This window comes from Psittacula echo, assembly GCF_963264785.1.
Source record: "Psittacula echo genome assembly, chromosome: 4".
Lineage (NCBI taxonomy): Eukaryota > Metazoa > Chordata > Aves > Psittaciformes > Psittacidae > Psittacula > Psittacula echo.
In genome coordinates, this window is record NC_137738.1 from 18,710,046 (window position 1) to 18,732,064 (window position 22,019).

The window sequence follows — 22,019 nt, forward strand, 5'->3', positions numbered from 1 at the left end:
GGGGATTGACTGGGTCAATAAGAAATATACTAGGATTTGGCAGTTTTATATGTCACTGTCATTAATATGCTACACTAATTTCACTTGAATATCCTTGGTTTGGAACATGAAATAATAGATTATTTCAGTAAAATATACAAAACCCAGAAATGTAGTTTGATGACTTCGTTATCAGTCTGTTCTACTTACCTCAGGGTGCAAAGGTAGGTGATTTTCTTTTTTTTTCCTTCTCATTGTTTGTTTTTCCTCCAGGAATCTATATCAACCTGCAGATTTGCACAGCGAGTTGCTCTGATCAAGAATGAAGCAGTTCTTAATGAAGAAATTGACCCCAGATTGGTGAGAGTTGTCTTGGGGCAGAGGGAATGGGATTGCAATAGTTTGTGTATTAAAACACTAAGGAACAGTGCCAATCCTTCCTTGAGACTGGTCCAAGGAACCAGTTAATTTCTGCCTCTCCCATTTTTTTGGTTTGTTTTTTTTTTTTTCATTTCATATGTGGGCTATCCACAAACTTTCTTCCATGGCCATAGAAGCCTTTGACTGAGGCTGAAACGCATGCAGGCTCCTACATTACTACGTTTACCACATCCTGTGGAGCTATACTCCATGAGTTTGGTATGTCTAGCTCTGCAGGATCATTTAGCAAGTGAAGCAAAAGTGGACTCGTGAGAGTTAGAAAACCATCCCCTCTTGTGGAAAAGGCAGGGGAACACAGGTACTTAGACTTTATATGGCTCTGTGCTCATTGAGGAATTTGTTGCCCATCTTAACCACCTAAAGTATATGTCCAGGGTGCAACTTGGTTATTCAGTGAAAAGCTTGACTACGGTTTTTTTCATTAAATCAAATGCCATTTATTTCCAGTATTTGTCATATGTAAGTTGAATGAATGCTTTATAAAGGGAGTGCATAATACCTCTTGACATATCTGACTTGTGTAAATTGTATTCTTCATAATGGAAACTTCCTGGCTGTGTATCTTACTAAGAAGATGATCTTGTACCCAATGTACTTTATAAGCAACTCAGCTTATGATCAAAGCATTTGTTTTAAAATGAAAACCAAATCGCTGAACTTGCATTAATTCTAATTTCCTTTGGCATTCAATATTGTGCTTCTGTTGATTTTTTTGTTTGTTTTAATAATACTTGAAAATTGGTCTTTTATCCATATACTGAAAATTGTACTTATGTTGTTGTCTCACTAAGGTTAACCATCCTCACAATTTCAGCATTGAACAGGGATGGTGCTGTCAGCTCAGCTTTTTCCGTTTTATACTCCAACCCCAAATTTTGTTTTATTGACTCAGTAACTGGCACAGACTACATCAGAGTGTGCCACCAGAGTGAGGCAACCTAAAATCAGGTTAAAATGTTTGACCTGCAATATTCTTGAAGCACTCTTGCAACATCTGTAATTAACAAATAATAATAATTAACAAATAATAAATAACAAATAATTAACCTTAATAGATTCTTATTTAAAATATTGTAAGTTTGCTTTTCATATTTATACTAGTAAATGTATACCCAGTAAGTTTAGAGTTAAAAGAAATAATCATATGTATGTTTAGATTATTTTGAATTTTGAAGTAAAAATACTCATTTAAAGTTAGGAAATCATGGTTAAATTTAATGATTAAAAGAAATACATATGTTTGAAGGAATTTTAACATCCAGTGCAAATGTGTCATCTGTTTCAAGAGTCTTGTTTCTAGAAAGTGCATGCAATCAAGAATAATTAATTTTTCCTTGAAAACTTTCTTCTCTTGAAAACTTAGTTTGCACATTGAATCAGTGTATTCATAACCATCTAAAAATACCATTGGATTCTTGATATATTTGAGCCATTATAAGGTGATGCATTAATAAAAAGTTCAATTACAAAGTATTCATGAGCTTGCTCATTTATGTTTTAGACTTAGGGGTTTGCATATTGTCCCTGCTTTGTAGAATTTGGCCTTGGGAAGCTGACGATTTGAACTCCTGTACAGCCATGTCTTCTAACACATAGAATTTACAGAGTTTGGAAGACTTATTTTGTTTCTATAAATGGAAAAGGAAAAAAAAGAGCTTTGCATATTTAAGACATTTGGACTATTTTTAAAAAAGAGATGTTTAGAAAAAGAGAAATTCAAAATATAATATTTCTTTCACTCAGCCTTCTAATGTGAAAATCATAAACTAGCTATTAATCTGTTGGTGATGCTTGGTTTCTGCCTTGCTGTTTGTAGATTATTGTCCAACTGAAAAAGGAGATCCAGGAGCTGAAGGATGAGCTTGCACTGGTTACTGGCAAACAAAGAACATCAGAGCTTTCACAAGAAGAGCTACTTCGGTAATGGCTTACATTGTTTTCAATTCTTCTTTTGTGGTGATATTTTGAATCAGTTTCTTTGGTAGCATAAATATTTAAATTCATCTCAGAGTTTTAAACTTCTCTGAGTGAGAATAATAACGTGAAGTTAGGTGCCAGGTTAGGATGGCAGTTTTCTATGAAAAGCTATATGAGGCTGCTGGCTGTGTTTTTGCAGCCTCAGCTTTGAGGAAGTGGAGTAAACGCAAAGGATGGGAATGCCTGTCAGGTGCCAGGCAAAAAGAAGTGTTGTATAATAGTGCAGAATGAAAAAACAGTCTCTCACAGAAGCAGATAGACAATCAGAGTAAAATTCGAGAAATATTCTTTTTGCTGAGAAGGATCCTGCTGCACTGTTAGTTTGATGTAGGCCAAGAGAAATCTTGCCTTTCTGATACACAATTAATCAATGTCTTAAAAGCCAAATATTAGGGGTTTTTTACTGAGCATGCTATTGAAAACACATGATTAATTCACATAATTATTGTAATATCTTACAGCTTTTTGTAACAGATCGATAAAATAGGTAAGAACTTTCTGTATAATCTAGAAGTGTTTATTTAGGCCTAAATGTTCACAATAACAAATTCAATACCCAGTTCTGAAAATTTAATTGATTCTGTAGGATGAACCTATTTAATATCTCTGCCTCATCTGTATAAAGAAAGTAGAAACTGTCTAGAAACTTTGGTTAGTAGATTAATGGTAACTAAGTTGAAGCTCTGAGAGATTTTACCTTAATATGATTTCTCTTCGAACTGATCCAGAAGAAAGCTAAAAATGCTAATCATTTCCCCTGACGTCCAGCAGATTCTGGAGATGTGAGGACAAGCTTCAACCTTGAAACTTGAGTTTCTCATGTGGATTGTTGTAATTAATTCTTGCTTTTGATTGTTTTATTTAATTCAGAAACTAAAGACATCTCTATCAAGGATGGGGAACTAGATAGCATTATGTATATATTTTGTTTACATTGTAAATCTGGGTCATTTTCAGCATAGACAGTTACCAGTATAATCTTCTAACCAGAAATGTCACCTCAGTTCGTCCTGGCTTAATATTTATTTATCATTCTGTACCAAGAACATAACTGGGTAGCACTCCATGTGACAAAATCAAGCCATAGAAAGAAAATTATAGAAATAACAAGAACAGAGAGGAATCTTTCTTTTTATTTATTCATGTATTTATTTATTTTACATGTAAAATTAAATGCCCATATTAGATAGTTTCTTTTTACCCTGACAGAACTAGTCTGTAAGAAGAGGAATTACTCTCAATGACTATTCAGATATAATTAATATATATATATAGTCATTTAAAGATGCACTTCCCAAACATTAGTATAAAAATTTGTCACACGAATCTTCCACTGTAGTCTTGTTTATTTTTTAGTTTTTATATGTAAACTGGGGGTTTAGAAATAATTTGGGTTATTTAGGTCACACTCATGAATCTTACTTTCTAAGATTTCTATTTGCCATGAAAATGGCAGTCTTACAAATGCAAATGGGTCCACAGTTGAAAGTGCTAAATATGAATATGCAAAGAAAAACTAGGAATGTATCCTCTACATGGAGTTGCACTATAGCATACACCTGGGAGGCCTTGTTCCAGAAATATGTAACTAAAAAGTGTGTCAGTTGGTTTTCCTTTTTATATATATAGCACAGGATATAGTGCATTACATTATCTGAAAAGGTTTCCTCTGAGATCATAGCAAGTAATTTTGCATCCCATTTCTTCAGAAATTATCAGGTAAGACACTTTTATGAGTTTCTGCCTGTAAGAAGACACAGAAGGAGAAATAACTTTCAAGTACCTCAGCTAAATTAGGACAACACAAAATTTTAAGTTTTTTTAAGTTTATAATTTATCTTTACTTAGGCTTACATGGCATGTGTGTTCTCTGTTTCAGAAACAAGTTCTTTCTTGGTACATACACTGTGCAATTAAAATATGGAATAAAGTTTAAGTACTGCTGACTGAGTTACGGTACTTTTCTTGAGAACCAATAATAAAAAAGGACATCAAACAATTAACTTCATCAGTCATAAATGCCATATAGTGACCTTGTTCAAAGATAACGATTTTTAATATAGACTTAAAATGGAAAAAATAATTGGATATACAGTTTTTATGAGAAACAGTTTCAAGCTGAGAGCAGAAGGTACTGCTAGCGAATAACTGTCATACACATGAGTCAGACGGGTTTATTAATCTATGTGCTGCAGTTGAATGGAATCTTGAGAGATAAGTCAACCTTTTTTTTAACAGTTAAGCAGAGTGTTCACAGGTAAACAACTGATGTGAGCTAAATACCCAAATGTCATGAAATGATAGTATAAAAATCCACTACTTCAATGAAAATATCTTTCTGAGGTTTTGAACATGTATGCATTTTGAGCTAGCTTTCATAGGGCAAAATATTTGTGACCATGATGGCTTACATCTGCCTGAGTCTCCTGTTCATAAATACCCTGAGCATGCATGAAAATCAACAGATAGTATCCCAGTGTTCTGTCTCCAGTTAGAGCTATCAATGCATAACACAGTAAATCTTTATGACAGTTCTGTTTATTGAGACTGGCCATCTGAGTTTGGAGCTACTCATTATCTGGAGTTTGTTCAAATTAAAGAATAAATACAGAAGTAAGTAGTCCAAATAGATGTATTGACCTGGATGAAGGCTGATAAAATCGCGTTTTACTGTTACTGGAAGATATCTATGTTGTTGTTCACATCTAATTTCACATCTCTAATGAAACCTAAATAATATTACTTATCAGGAGACATATGGATCAGATTGTTATGACAGACAGAAGAGGAAAAGAAACATGCTATAGGTGATAATGCAGCATACTGTGTTGCACTTTATTTGGAGTGGTTTTAAGGGAGTGGTGGTGTAGGGAATTCCAAACAGAAGAAATTATTTTTTTTTTTCTGTGATTGATGCTTTTTTAATATGCCAGAGAGGAAATTATAATTAGGGTCAGTATGGACTTCAAATACTGTTTAGGCATTTCTGCTTAGTTAGGATATCTTCTGTTTAAACTTAAACAAACTGTATCTTGACATGTATATGTATGTGAGTATATATATTGTATATATATATAAATAATCCAAGTTTACATAGTTCTTTTAAAAATCGTTTAATTTTAACAAAAGTCTTAATCTGATTCATTTTATTACAAAGTAATTAATAAGAAGTGTTACTGAATATAGTCTCATTAAAAAAATGGATGTGTGTTAATTCTTCTTCTGATTCATTATACACATTTCAAGGGAGGCCATGCCAATATTAATCTGCTTGAAAGTATTTTGTGCCAAATTTTTTATTTATTCTTTGGTTTGGAACACAGATGATGAAAGGTACAAAATATGTTAATAAAAACTGCAGGCACCAAGTACATATTTATTTTGTTGTCTCAGCATAAGGCTTTCTGTCAGGCAATTTTCAGTAGAAGGTGGGTGCCAAAATGAAACTGGATCCAGTGGTACATGTGTAGATCCGATAATATTTTTAGTCTAATAAAATGGTTTTAGTAATACATAGGGGGTTTTTCTCTCTACATATGTTGCAGACAATAAGTGTTAGTGATTGCCCTGGAAATAAGTATTAATATTATGTTAAAACTATATTTTGTCTGTTTCTTGATGTAGTAAGTCAAGAAATGCCAAACATTTCCTACAGTAATGGGCTTCATTCCACTTGTTTACTTTCAGAGGTCTGCTTTCTCCAGTTCGAATTGCTAGATGTTGGAAGTTAGTATGTTAATAAGCTCTGGTTCATTCTTCATCATTTTATCTTTGGTTTGGTTTGTTGGGTTTTTTCCCCTCACTTAAACAAGTATGTTCAGGGATTTTTTTTTTTTTTTCCATTATTGTTATTCATATAATGAAAGGCGAAAAAAAACCCTGTCAAATAGGCTTTCCTCATAACCACTACAATGTCACATTGTCATTCACCAAGTTTAAAACAAAATGGAAAATAAGCTCTTGACTTTTATGCTGAATGCTAAGTTATAATACAATGCAGTTTTTCAGTCCTGTGAATAATGCTGCAGATGTCTGGAATTCTTACTTCAGAATTCTGTATTAAATGGTAATGTCATATTTTTTATTTTATTATTTTATTTTCATAAATGTTATACATGAATTCTGCTGTTCTCATTTTGTTTATTTAAAAAGCACAGCATAAAAAGTTCAGCTAGACTACATAAGTAGTTCAGAATGGAGTTCATAAAATGCTTCCAAAATCTGAATGGCTTGCTTTGGACCTTGCCATCTACTTCCTCAGCTATGAAGGGCTGATCTCTAAATATTTATTTGAGTTTGAGAATTAGCTTCTTGTTTAGGGGAGAAAAAAAAGATAAAGGAACACTTTGGACTATTTTTTAAAATATATAGAAAATAACATCGTACATTGCAAATAAAAGGAAATTGTATCTTGCTTGCTTCTGTATTATGGTTTAGAAAAGAATTGAATGGCCTTTTAATGATTTATTGGGGGTTTGGGGGGGGTGGGGGTTGAGAAGCATGCCAAAAGTAAAAGGGCGAGTCCTTTTTGTTTGAATCATTTGGGATTTTTTTAACAATTTTTTTTGTTGTTGTTATAAATGATCTCACTAGCAATTTACAATGTGTGCCCAGAAAGTCAGGATTTCAAATCATGGTCCTGTGTTCCAGAGCACCCACGCTTCCAGAGCTTTTGCCAGTTGGAATTCTCTAGGAACAAGACTGGAAGTACTGGCTTAGCACTTCAATTTATTAATAACTTTACCTTATTTCTTTCAGATACATATGTTATTACAGACGCTTCTATTTTTTACTTCAACAGTCATATATTGTTCATCTCACTCAAGTCCTGGATATCTCATTACTTCTTTCTGTCTTTCATTTTTCTGTTTCAACATTGTGACATCTGTATGCTATCATGTTATTAACAATATTGCACTGTTGTACAATATAGAGCTTTAACAGTTACTCATGCTTAAGCTGTTGAACAAATGGTTTCATTTACAAAGCTGAGCAAATGTTCTTATTTACTGATGTCAGTGTTCAATTTCAGTTGCAAGGTGGAAGAAATAGAAGCATATTACCTTGTCTTATGTCAACACAGCTCTGCAGACAGTGGATTTGTGCAGAAGTTAGCAGACTGGCTGATATGAGCTGTGTAGGCAAAATCCAAGAGAAAAGAAGCTACCTTAGTTATAGTCTTAAAATGTCTCACATTAGCTTCTAGCTTAGATGCCTGGTTTAGAATGCTATTAAATCAATGTATTTCTCTAGAGGGCGTTTTTTTCTCTTACATGCTATAAAACTTTCCGTGGCAGCACAGAAAGTTAAATTCCTAATACAGGTATGTAAGCTGGATGCTTAGAATAAATGTAAATACTTTTCTGTGATCCTACTATTTTGTTTCAAGACCACTGGAAAAAAAAAGATCTTATTTAAACTGATCAAATTTTACATCAAAACTGTTGAGAGATAATTTATAATTATTTTCCAAGATTAGCAAGTTTGGTTAATTGGGAAGAGTGGGACAGTATGTAGTATGTCCTGTTTTCTAATATTCAGAAGTCATCTAATATTGTGTGGTTTCAAGAAAGGTAATGAAATATAGGATAACTGATATTAGTGAGGTATATGGGGAAAAGATAGCATAGGTAAATTTTATTATTTAGATATTTGAAAAAATCTTGAAAATCTTTGAGCCAATTTCCAAATACATATGTTCAAAAGCAGCTTTTTGAATCTCACTGAAATTTGTTGAATGCTTGGTCAGCTGAGTTGCATCTGAAAGTGCTGCTAAATACCTGCTTGCAAATTTTGGCACTTCAAATACTTTTCGAAAATCACTTTCTTCTGAACTTTTACGTCTAATTAATAACCTATAAATGGCACTTTATGCAATTTTTTCTGAACTGCTGTCTTCTATATTTTAGAAATGTCTCTGTGTTCATCCATATGAGCCCTTTCGACTTCCTTAAGTACATGTTATGCTTGTCCAACCTTTGTTTTTATTTTAAGTACTATCTTTTACTTAGAGATACTAATATTTTTTAAATTTTGATAAACTGAAGCTTTGTGTTCTTTTGCTAATTTTATATATACACTCCAGTGATTTGAATCTGACTACTCTTATGGCCACAAATATTAGCTGGCAGTAAGCAGCATTTTGTTATGTATGTACTTTTGGTCTGCTATTATAAAGTGCCATTGAAAAAGGAAATTATCTACTCAGCAAGCTACTTGACATATTTCTTTAAAAAAAAAAAAAAAAAAATTGTATATGGAGTGTTAGTGCAGGCATTTTTTCTCCAGTATAATCCAGTCTTGATCTCTTTATAGTCTATGCCAAATCTCCCCTTGACTTACTTGCACAAAGATTTAAATCTGTGTGCGTTTCATCATTGGGCTGAATGATTTTCAACTGTGTAGAAAATCTTTACATCTGTTTGCCACATTGTAGCCATCTAATTCCGAAGAATCTCCTCAAATAAGGAAGAGCAGAAATGGCTTTGCCCATATGCTTAACAAAAGGGGGGTTTTATGTCTATGGTAGGAGTTGTATGCTTCTTTACTGTGCAGTGCAAGTGTTTAATGGTAATTATCTTTAAGTATGTTACTGTTTGTTTGATTGCTTTACAAAATTAGAAGTCCTATTTTCAATTTTTTTTTTTTTCAAATATTTTAGTGCTCTTACTTCTTATCTACTAAGGGAATTGTGTGAAGGCTTAGGTAACCGGTTCCACTATTTAGTTACCTTAATCATTATTGTTTCATCTAGGAGTTAACCCACTCTAGTTAAATTAGAGGTTAAGCAGGTATTTCTGGAATACAGAATATAGCATTATCTTCTGCATATGTCAATTATATGTTAGGCAATTGCTTTCATGTTCACTACCCATCAGTAATGTATTACAGCTCTTCTCAGGGCAAGTTCAGATGTGTTCTGTGTAATTTATCTTCTTTTTCATGTCATTAGTATGGCCTGAAAACATGAAAATAATGCCTGGAAATACCTTCCATTTTTCCTTCTGTCCTCCACATCATTATTGACAAAATTTTCTGCTTAAAATCTCCATGGTCTTCCCATACTGATGCACACTTGAAGCTAACTTACGTGAATGGCTCTTATTAAATATAAAGACAATTCTGCTTCGTATCATGTTTTTTAGCTAGATTCATAAAATATGTGGAGATACGGAGTTACTTTTTTTTTAGTAAAATAGACATAATAAAAACACTTAAAGATAATTTTCAAAATTAACATATAAAGAAATTGGTATGAAGTGTGCTACCAATAGAAAAGCTATTGCAGAAGTCTAGGTAAACAAGCTTCTTTAATTGAAGCAACCTCTCTGATTACTGCAAGTGTTTCAGTAACTTCTTTGTTTGCAGCTTACTATTTTTCATAAACTTGGATTTCCATTTTGCTTGTCAAAGTTCACATCTAACACACCAAATTCATTGTTCTTTAAGTGAACTTAATTTCCGTACATAATTCAAAGTGCCAGTGATCAGGGCAAAAAAAACAGTGATCAGTTAAAAGGCAAGCTCTCCTATAAATGAATCATGACACAGAAAGCAAGGTCAAAATGAGTCCTTCCAAATCTGTGTTTTGAGACCATGCGTCCTGCATGCTATTGAGAGCTCTAAACTTTAAAAACATACTCTCAGTTGGAGAGGAGTGCTTTTCTGATGCATTTCAGCTGTGTAATTTGCATCCTGGTTCATGCAAACATATAACTGATTCAGAAGTGGATTTTCTTTTTCTAAATATGGAAGTCTGTTATTTAATAGATGGGTGAAGCTGAAGTAGCACAATACTCATCTAATCATTCTGGAGCTGGGCTATCAGAAAAATTGCATGGAATCTAAAGTAGTGTGGATTGAAATCTTTTCTGATTTATGTGTGGTCTAAATGGTAATCAGGGTTCATTAAAAAAGAATTTCTGAAGGGCAGAAAGTAACAGAAGAGAAATAAAGTTGATAATATAAAAGCTGCGAGCTGCAGTACAGGGTGTGTTTACATTATTTGTACAAAAACTGTAAAGAGAGAAATGCTAGACCAAGAATTTGGGCCTGATTCGCAGTTACTAACCAGAGAGCACTGTTAGTTTAACATCTTTCCATACCAACTGTTTATAACTGGTTTACGGTGAGTTTTCTTCCGAGCATCAGCATAAGAACAGACTTGTGCTTGACACAGCTTGTGTTTGCAAAGTCTGGTATCATGGTTTAAACTAACCTGGATCAGCACTGTCATACCTTTCTTTTTGTACTAGGTTAACATATAAAATACCACTATCAAAATTAGTTTTAAATTAATCTCATAAATGACTTGATACTGTTCCCTAGGCATTCACTTAGAAAATTTTTTGTGTTTGTAAAATTTTTCACTCATGTTTGCTGGTTGTTTTGGGATTTTTCTGATGAGAACTGAGAAAGAAAACTCTATTCTTTGTTTACTGCTGTTTTCCGCAGAAAATGGGTCTTTGCTTGATACCTCCATATTCTTCTTCCTTTGAGGAATTTCTTTTGGGAAAACTATTCTTCCTGATACAGCAGGGTTCTGGCAATAGGCTTCAGCACACCCTTGATCTTATTGGTATAAATTAGGCCTGCTGTTCCTAGGGCAGAACCTCGCAGTTCTAAAAGGAAGAATAGAGGTGTATGAAAGTCCTCTTTTTAAGCTTCATCTACTGTAATAAAATTAATAATAAGTATTCAATGGTCTATAACTTCCTTTACCTAGCCGACATACAAGAGAAAAGGAAAAAATAGGGAGCTATTTTGGTTCTCCAGAAATTAAAAGAGACATCTTCATCTGATTTTAAATATTATTTTTTTTCTGTCATGTGAAATTACCCATGATTTTCCATGCTCCAAATTTGATTAACACAAGTTCTGCATGGAAATATTATTGAAAGCCTTAGTATGCTGAAAGTAATGAAGAATGCATTAGTTGGCTTGCTAATGCTATTAACTACAACAAATAAAATACTATTAGTTTAATACTTGTTTCTACACAGAAATAGATTTTTAGCAGTTATAAAATACACTTTTAGAGCTGCTTTTATGTTAGTTTAGAACTTTCAGTGCAAGTATCTTGTGGTTAGATACTTCTATTTCAGATCATTGTAGCCTTTTCTGATGTAACTGACCAGTGTAACAAAAATACCTCAAATTTAAAGAGTTTAAATTGACCATCTGACATTAAATGAGTATCAAATTTAAAAATTAAGGTACATGCTGCATATTTCCACTGGAAAATTCAGCTATTTTCAATTCTGTGTTTGCAGCTAAGCCCATAATTTCATTGAATTTCAGTTAATTAACAGTTTCCATCATTGCTTTTTCCCATCAAGCTGAGTGCAATTCTCCTTTCTAAGCTGAGCAGTGAGAAGATTGAGGCTGAGTATTTTTTTAAGGTGTCTCCAGTGTGAAATAGAATTCTTGGTGTGAAGCAATGGTATGGAGACCATCTCTTTATTCAGGTGTCTGCTCCAGTGAGTCTTTTTTTTTTTTTCGCCTTCTCCCATGACTATTTATAGTCTCCTTTATTCTGTGTACATCTCTGGAAGCAGATTGGAATTAGCATTCTTTTCCTCCAGTTGTAAAACTGCAAATCTAACTATTGTATAAATGGTCAGAGGGCTGGAGCACCTCACCTATGAAGATGGGCTGAGAGAGTTGGGCTTGTTCAGCCTGGAGAAGAGAAGGCTCTGGGGAGACCTTACAGCAGCTTCCAGCGCTTAAAGGGGGCCTACAAGAAATCTAGAGACGACTTTTGACAAGAACATGTAGTGAGTGACAGGACAAGGGGGAATGGCTTTAAGCTGAAAGAGGGTAGACTTAGATTAGATATTAAGAAGAACTTCTTTACTATGAGGGTGGTGAGACACTGGAAGAGGTTGCCCAGAGAAGCTCTGACTGCACCATCCCTGGCAGTGTTTGAGAGTATGTTGGATGGCGCTTAGAGCAACCTGGTCTAGGGAAGGGTGTCCCTGCCCGTGACAGGGGGGTTGGAACTAAATGAGCTTTAAGGTCTTTCCAACCCAAACCATTCTATGGTTCTATGATTCTATAAATCACTTGGAAAATAATGGTTCAGTTAACTAAGATCTGTTTATTGAGAAGAGAAATATCAAGCTTCATCTGTATCATATTGTCAGTTCATTTTTTACCTTTGTTTAATACTTCAGTATACTGGAAGAATCCCAGAATATCCAGAGTGTTGTCAGACTATGTTTATTTTAGAAGAGTTCTGGTAATTTTTACACAGAAACCTAAAAAAATATGAGGGATGCAGTGATTTCTTTTGCTGGCATTCATGAGGGTTATCATTGTTGCTCTTTTTTTTGGTCTTGTTCATAGTTTTTAGACTAGATTGGTCTATTTTTGTTGTAATTCTTAACGGTGAAATTTTTACAAATTTATCAAAAAATACACTGAAGATTCTGCTACAGTTGGCAAGCAGGCCGAATTGGTTATAATTTCTGATTTACATTCTGCCATTTGAGACTTGACTCAGTCTTCTACTGCTCAAATATCTTTTGGCTTCTATGTAGTCCTTTGGAATAAAATAAAAATGAATTGGGCTGTTGCGTTTTTTCAAGAATGCCAAACACATTAAAAGTAATGTAAGAGAAAGGAAATAGCAGCTCAAATCTATAGCTGCAGCTTGTCTAATTTGTTATTCTTAGCAACTTAACCCTGACTCTTGACTGGTATGATAATAATTTTGAAAAAATAGAGCATTATTTTACAAGAATTGTATTTTTTTATTTTTTTTTTTTATTCTTCTCTTGAAATATTTACCTGGACTTGTGCAAAGCGTTTGACAGTGTCCCACATGACATCCTTGTCTCTAAATTGGAGAGACATCAATTTGATGGGTGGACCACTCGGTAGATAAAGAACTGGCTGGATGGCCACATGCAAAGAGTTGTGGTCAATGGCTCAATGTCCAGCTGGAGACCGGTAATGAGTGGTGTCCCTCAGGGATCGGTGTTGGGACCGGTCTTGTTCAACATCTTTGTCGGTGACATGGACAGTGGGATTGAGTGCGCCCTCAGCAAGTTTGCCGATGACACCAAGCTGTGTGGTTCAGTTGACACGCTTGTGAGGTGGGCTGATGCCAACCTTATGAAGTTTAACCATGCCAAGTGCAAGGTCCTACACCTGGGTTGGAGCAATCCCAGACACAGCTACAGGTTGGTCAGAGAAGAGATCCAGAGCAGCCCTGCGGAGAAGAACTTGGGGGTGCTGGTCACTGCGAAAATGAACATGAGCCGGCTTCAGTGTGCGCTTGCAGCCCAGAAAGCCAACCGTATCCTGGGCTGCATCAAAAGGAGCGTGACCAGCAGGTCGAAGGAGGTGATCCTGCCCCTCTACTCTGCTCTCGTGAGACCTCACTTGGAGTATTGTGTGCAGTTCTGGTGTCCTCAACATAAAAACAACATGGAACTGTTGGAACAAGTCCAGAGGAGGGCCACGAGGATGATCAGGGGACTGGAGCACCTCCCGCATGAAGACAGGCTGAGAAAGTTGGGGCTGTTCAGCCTGGAGAAGAGAAGGCTGCGTGGAGACCTCATAGCAGCCTTCCAGTATCTGAAGGGGGCCTACAAGGATGCTGGGGAGGGACTATTCATCAGGGACTGTAGTGACAGGACAAGGGGTAACGGGTTAAAACTTAAGCAGGTGAAGTTTAGGTTGGATATAAGGAAGAAATTCTTTACTGTTAGGGTGGTGAGGCACTGGAATGGGTTGCCCAGGAAGGTTGTGAATGCTCCATCGCTGGTGGTGTTCAAGGCCAGGTTGGATGAGGCCTTGGGTGGCATGGTTTAGTGTGGGGTGTCCCTGCCCATGGCAGGGGGGTTGGAACTAGATGATCTTAAGGTCCTTTAAAACCCTAACTATTCTATGATTCTATGATTCTATATTTTAACTTTGCTCGGTGTTATTCTGGTAATAGTAATAGTGCAAGTTACTGTAATTTTTTTGATTGATTCCCATAGCCTAAATTGGTCATAATCTGAGTATGGGTAAAACTCTGGCAAACAAGGTACGGTTAAAATATCTCCTATCTATTTTCTATTTCAAGACTCAAGGTCCATTTTTATAAATTATTTCATGTATTCATTCTAGACAGTCTTGTTATAAAAAACTTTTTGTTTTTTACTTCTTTCCTCATACTGAAATCAGTAAGGTGCTTAAGACAGTGACAAATACTGACTTTCCTTGTGTTTGTATCACATTTATATCACATAAAGAGAGTGTATCACATTCTCATTAGTAGTATTAATGCCTCTCTTTTCCCAATGCTTACACAAATGCCTACCTCCACATATAAAGGATTAATTCTCCTGCTCATTGTGCTTACTGTGTCTGCAGAAAGTATGAATAATCTCTTATCTAATCTTGGCCTCTGTTCTGGTGGATTCTTCATGCAGAAAAAAATCATGTAGCAATATGTAAAATTTTAGTCTCTTTTACCCAGTAATTTTTATAGTCTCTTAACTTGAGAAGCAAGTCAATGCCAGTTAATTCCTCTGTAACTAATATTTTTCTTTAACTGTCTTCCCCTTTAAGATTTCCACATGTACAGCTCACATTGATTTCAGGGAGTGTTCTATAAATTCAGAAATTGTGAATTTTGCACATATAATGTATGGTATAGACAACATATCTCTTGTCCATTGACTGAAATAATGAAAATGGTAAAATAAGTTTATCTGAAACTAACTGAAAGTTGCTCTCTGTTTTTCTTATCTTTTCCCCTCCTTTGAGAATTGACAATTCACCATGGTGAACTCTGGAGGAGATGAATAACCAGAATTCTCTGTTATGTTTTCCAATTTTTATTCCAGTCTTAAATCTACTGATTTTTAGATATTTATCACTTGAAAATAATTATTTTTTTTTTCTTTCTTTTTTTCTGTTTGCTGTGTTTTGCCCTCCAGCAGGGAATTGTTACTACAGTATATAGTTATGTGAAGAATCTCAATAATCGAAGTCCTACAAAGCATGGCGATATCCCAACCACCTACTTCAGGGTCAACTTTAGATAATTATAATGCCTGAAATTTCTCTATGTGGTTAAAGCAAACTGTTTAAGATAATCATACGGCCACAAGATTCCCAATCCTGTTACTGAAGAGGATAAATGACTATTACGTGATATTCAGAAGGCTTGTGTATTAATTGAGCAGCTCAACCAGTCCAAAAGAAACACTAGGTACAGAGATGGTCCTGACCCCCTACCCTTCTCAGGTGGTTGGGTACTTGATGCAGGCACCATAGGTAGCTTGGCTCACTCAGGTTAGGAACCTAATGTAATCTTCTGAAGGTAATATTCTAAATAAACATTTAAAATCATAGAATTATGGTTATAAAATTTGTCACGAACCAGGAGGCCTTTAATCTAAAACCGGTTGATGGAGTTTGAGCTTGCACTTACTATTTTCTGGAAGGGTACTTTAATAAGTGGGCTGAGGACTAGTTTTAGTTTAGAAATCCTTTGCCCTTTTTCTTGAGGATGCTGTGCCATGCATCCTGGAATGCAAGAACTGGAAAAGTAGTGAGAGCATGCCAGAAAAAAATCTGTCTGTCCACACAGCTGTGACATCCAGCCCAAAGGCATGGTAATATCATGCCTGTGTAGCTATCCAGTCTGAATATTTTATTTTGGTTTTGAAAAAGCAAGAGGATGCTTTTCCGTGCTGGATTTTCTTATGAAGACTGAACTACCAAAATAAGAATTGGTTTTCCCTAATGGAAGATGAGATGTTTGTTAAATAAGAACAAATTGCAAGAGAATAAAATGCTAACTACATTTCATTAGTCAGAAGAAGAGCAGTAAGTCTTTTTTGATACAGATATTTATAGATTTCCAAGATAAGTTGCTGTGCTTGGTGGTTGGAGCAGATAATTTTATGTATGAAAGCTGTTCTGTCTGCTAACTCTTGTAATAGAAAAGGAAGTAGATTTTTCTTTTGCATAAATAATTATATATATTTTAAAACTCTATGCCCAAAGCCTCTAAATGTTTATATTCTGAGAGGGCAGGCTTTAGATCTTTTAAATTATGAGGCGGTATAAGAAGAGAAGGTTTTAAAATAAATGGGGAAAAGATTACTTCTTAGATGCTGTTAGTTCTAGAAGTATTCCTTAGCATGTACAAGTGGGTTCTGATGTGGAGTTATAGAACCTACAGTATCAAATCCAGATTTTAGTATCAGGAGCAAAAGTGTATTTAAATTGCATGGACCTTGAAAGAAAATAGCCTACCAATGTAAGTCATTCTGGTAAGTCTTGGACTGTATTCGACACATAATCTCACAGAGTTGTCTGCATGTTTGTGGGGTTTTTTTCCCTTAAAAATTCTTTGTATTTTTCAGGTTGGATGAGTTGATTGAAACATTTCTTAAAGATAATGATCCTGATGGCACTTTGGATGTTGGTACTGACATGCGCAAGATCAAGTATTGCTTTGTTCGTATGAAGGTATTTCTTTTAAACCTAGACGGAAGCACAGCTGACACTTAAAATAACTTGAAGACATTCAGGGCTGAAAAGTGTTAAAAGTAATACAATACAGTTGGGAGGCATTGGAGAAGGGTAAAACAATTGAACTGTGACATGCGTAGAGGACTGATAGAAATTTGAAATTTAGTTGGAAAAATTCAGTGGCATTTTATGGAAACCCCAGCAAGGATCTCTTTGTGTATCCATATGTATTCTCAGCACTATGGAGGCTTTATTTTGGACAAACTATATTGAAAAAGAGAAAATTAAGAATAAAAACATCATATCCCTGAATCTGTTACACTAACTATCCTGACACTGTTGTAAGTTCTCTTAAATCATTGAGCAAACAAAATACATTTAAACTAGGAAAAATGTGAAATTAATAGGAAAAGCAATAGAAGATAAGCTTTTCTGTAATTTGGGATATAGTTTTCCAATATAATAACATACACATTCCTGATCTTAATTTATTGTCTTTAAATAATTAGGTTTTAATTACAGTGTTGAGAATGAAAGTTCTGTAATACCAGAGAACACTGGAATTTATATGTAGAAAGAGTAAATTGTACTTTTTGTAGTGAAGATAAACAAATACAACTTGTCCCAAGTGCATATACAGAATCACAGAATCCCGAGGGTTGGAAGGGACCTCAAAAGATCATCTAGTCCAACCCCGCTGCAAGAGCAAGGTAACCTAGAATACATCACACAGAAGCTTGTCCAGCTGGGCCTTGAATATCTCCAACGTAGGCACTTAAGGTGCATGTAACTTTGAGTCAATGTGTGGCATGCTTTCTTTCTGTCAAGAGTCTAGAAAGCCTTACCTTTTCTAGCACAGCTAGACACTCTTAAGGAAGCATAAATACGTAGTTGGAGCTAAAGGAGTGTGTTTTTTTTTTTTTTCTTCTAATAGCAGCTAATGAATCATTCAAAGATTTCTGATAGAAAATGGCTCTCACAAGACACCTGTGAAGAAAAAGACACCAGCAAAGAAGCAGAAGAACTGAAAAAAATGAAAGAACTTCTACAACAAAGAGACAATGAAATCAGTATCCTTTGCGAGGAAAAAAAATTTGGTTTTAAGCTGATCTGGCTGCAATGATTTTTGTGTGTGTGAGACAGACATTAGCTGCTGGAAGGAAATTTTCTCTATTAATCCCACTGTGTTAAAGCAATTACTCAGTTCCCAGCTTTTACTGTAGCAGGATTCCTGCTTTGCACCTGCTTCTGTTTCAGTTGTGACTCAAACCAAAATCCTGCATCCAAGCATCACTTAGCTTTAGAATGGTCCTGCCAACATCCAAATACTGTGGATCAGGCCACGTCTAAAACACTCTCCTGAAGCAAATTAAACCATTTTTTAGAATAGGAAACTGTTGATATATAAAGACCAGTTTATTACCTTACAAAGAATAGAACTTCCTGTAAGTGTTATTTTTAGCCAAATGAAGTGCTGTTTTGGGGATTATTGGGCTATTTCCTTTAGAACAAATACTAAGCTTGTATTTTTTACATGTAACTTTAAAATTTAAATTAAAGCTGAAGTTTTTTGCGTATAAAAATACTAAACTGCTCACATGTCCATTTCACTACCTCACAGGAAACACGAGTAACTGCACTGTTGCACAATGGGTGGGAATTATTTTTAGCAGGTTGACATAACTGTGGGAAGACTACAGCATCACTATGTCCCTAGCTTTGTGGCTACTTGGTGGCTAAAGCTTGACTATGGCAGAGAACTGAAAAAATAGTTTTGGTTTTGTTTTGAGTTTATAGGTAACAGATTCTTTCACAGTTATTAGTAAAAAACAAACTCAGGTGCATTCTTTGTGTTCAGCAATTCTGGATCAATTTTCATATGTCAAAGGAGAATGGCATTTTATACTGGGATGTAGCATGCTCCCAGTCTGAATTGAGGTGGCAGGAAAACTTTGCTATTTCTGCTCTGCTACAGAAGATAAGATACTCATTTTCCAAGATCCACTTTCAAATAAGCTTAGCTATAATACTCTGTTATCATTCCTTTAAAAAAAATAAAGCAAACTTCAATTTTAATGCTTTTTTTAAGAAAACCAAAGCATCTCTATCATGCACACTTTCGTTTGATAGATATATACAGCTTTGTTTGCAGAAGTACAATAAATTTGTGCAAATCCATGTTAGAGTTATGGAGGAAGAATGTAAGAACTAAGACTTTGAACACAACACTGATTTACAGAGTCTGCAGCTCCTAAGTGACTGTACGTCATCATTACAAAATTAATAACGTCTAATGTGATGAAGTAATGGAAAGCATGGAAGCTGTTTAGTCAATAGGTATGAGGTGCTTCTTGCCTAAGAACTCTTGTAGCAACTGAATTGTAAAGTGTTTTGTTGTTACTACCTAGTCCAGTTAATAATAGTCCCTGAAGACTACTTAGTTTTTCTGTTGTTCATTTAGAAGATTAATTAGGATTCAGATGAATAGCATAGCAAAAAACATATCACAGGGACTTCTGTGGTTTTGGCTGAATGCACACAGGATTCTCTATTATAAGCCCTCTATAAACTATTAGGCAAAATTCATTTATACCAAATATATTTCCAGTAAATACATAGTATTATTGGAAGAAATTTCCTAAAGACCTGTTCTGCATTTTAGTAAACCTTATTGTGAAAAGCTTGTAGATGTGATTCACTTGCCAATCAATCTGTAAGTTAAGGGTTATTTTTCTTTTGTTTGGAAATTCTGTTTATCACAGAGTTTAAAAAAGAAAAAATAAATTGAAAAAAAAAATAATAATCTCACACAATGGCAATAAGATACTAAAATTTTAATTCCTGTTTGTCTGTAAATGTTTTTATCAGACATGGGATGAACAATTCTGGTCGATGTGTGAATTTGTTACAGTTTAGTAAAAATGAATCTGCTGTTTGGAAAAACTAAGGTGGATGAGAGTATGACATTCACATATAGGCTGTGAATTGTTCCACTTGGTAAGCTAACTAGCTAACTAAATGAAAGGCTTAGGGATAAACAAAATGATTGTTATTTTATAAGAAAGAGGTTCTTAACGATTTCCTTAATATATCTTGCAGACATTCTGGTAAATATGCTAAAAAAAGAAAAAAAGAAAGCACAAGATGCTCTCTTCCAGTTTAATGCTGCCTCTATCGGTATGCCATGTGCTGTGCCTTCATCGGCAGATGATTACTATTTGTCTGTAGGTAACTGATAACAAGTTTTTATCTCTTAAAGCCCATATTCTGTAAAATTTAATAGGTGAGCATATCAAATACTGTTCATTGAAAAAATAATTGTTTGGGACAGATGGTTGGCACGAGGAATTTGCCACAATGATGAAGTATTGGATTTAGTTAATAAGAAAAAGGAAATGTACTTCCTGTTCAGCGAATGACTTTTAAATGGACATCTGTCTGGGTGGTATGTTTTGAGATAAGACTTTTTTTATATGATTTGATTGCACATTATATGGTTTTCTCATTCTGAAGGTAGCTGGAAATCAGCTTCCTTCTTTCCAGTCCTCTTTTCAACCACTTTTGGGTCAAGGTCAGATATGTCGTTCCACATGGATACGAAAATGATGAAGCCCTCAATAACCAAAATGCTTAGCATAAAAAGTGAAAGTCCTTCCTTAGGTTCACTTTTAGTTAATTTATTTTTAAAGTTTTTGGTCACGTTGCTTGAGTTATTTTTAGACTATATAAGGTATCCATATATCTCTGCATTCCGTAAAATGGCCTGACATTCAGCTGCAAGTCAAGTCCAGTAGTGTTGGCAGAATTTGGACTTACAATCTTCTGTAATATATATCTGTTATAATGATATGCTTTAAAACAGTATTTCTTAAAATACTTATGTTGTTGTCCTCAGGGAATATGTAGATGAAAGACATAAAGCAGTGGAAACACTGTTAATAATACAACACATACAGCCTTGCCAGTATCCCTTAAATCCAACCTCAGGAGACCAATTGTCTCTGCAAGAATATAACTGAGTGTCCAGGCTCTTTCATGCCTATGTGTCTCTGAAAATGGCAGTGTTTTCTACCTAATGTATAAATAACATTATTTTTTTCCTTCTCTTTGTTTTATTCCTTAAAGTTCTGAAAGTAACAAGTTTCAATATTTATCTTCATACTGTAACATTTATATTTTAGTTCTTGTAGACTGGAGGTTATATATTTTTCAAATCAGTTGGTAGTGTTTTCTTGGTTTAATTCTCCATGGTGCCAAGAGTAAAATTTGAGTAAAATTCACTATTTAATACTTGTAAACATATGCAGACAGTTCATCAGAAAATGTTGGAAAAGGTCTCACTGTGTACTTATACTTTATATAAGTATTTAAGAACATACAGTAATAGTTAATTTTAAGGCCAGAGGGCTTGAGCAGAAAAAAAAAAAAAAGAATATGAGAAAAGTCCTGAGAGTCAAAGTCAGTAAAAAGAAAGCCAGTATTAGGACAAGCAGTCTATATCATGATTGAAAAAACCAAAAAAACCCAACACACTCCCCCCCAAAAAAAAAAAAAAAACCCACCAGGGAACTATAATTACAGATCAACATCACATGAAGAAAAAACCCCTATATCCATATGAAACATTTCACTTTCTTTGTAGGCAAGTTGCTGTTTTGAGATCCTCGGCTGCAAAGTACCATAAACCCTCAAGTGGTTATTACTATTTTTCTTTCGTATTGTAAATCTATGACAGTGCAAAGATACATTGGTGCATTCCTTGGCAGCCCGAAGCTCTTAGCTCTGTCTGCTGATGGCTACGATATAGCTCTCTTTCCTATTGGACTCAGACATGAACACATTTGTATGCTTCAGACGTGATTAATCCTGTTTGCTCTATCAAAGAATAAAGCAAAATGTCTTGAAAGAACACCATCTGGAAAAGCATAATGGTCAACCTACATAGCAAAATAAGTTATTTGCAAATAAGTTATTTTAATACTCTGATACCCACCAAATGCATAGTCTGACTTAAGGTTTTCTTTTTAACCTTCCTATTTCTATATGGATTTGAAAATCTTTCTCATCATGATAAGTTTTTGACAGCCTACTGCAGCAAACAGATTGTCAACTGGCTGGGGAGGCTTGTGAAATAATGGGAA

At 34.7% G+C, this 22,019-nt stretch overlaps 1 protein-coding gene across 1 annotated transcript in view; it reads left to right on the top strand.

The window, feature by feature from the left end:
* The window catches only part of KIF6 (kinesin family member 6), a gene marked incomplete at both ends in the record, with an annotated part of 157,951 nt that overhangs the window by 58,799 nt on the left and 77,133 nt on the right, over positions 1-22,019 (top strand). The window contains 5 exons of the mRNA XM_080615857.1: positions 253-339; positions 2,237-2,340; positions 16,770-16,875; positions 17,813-17,948; positions 19,978-20,106. Coding sequence (XP_080471983.1) covers positions 253-339; positions 2,237-2,340; positions 16,770-16,875; positions 17,813-17,948; positions 19,978-20,106 — 562 coding nt within the window. The remainder of the gene's footprint in view (positions 1-252; positions 340-2,236; positions 2,341-16,769; positions 16,876-17,812; positions 17,949-19,977; positions 20,107-22,019) is intronic.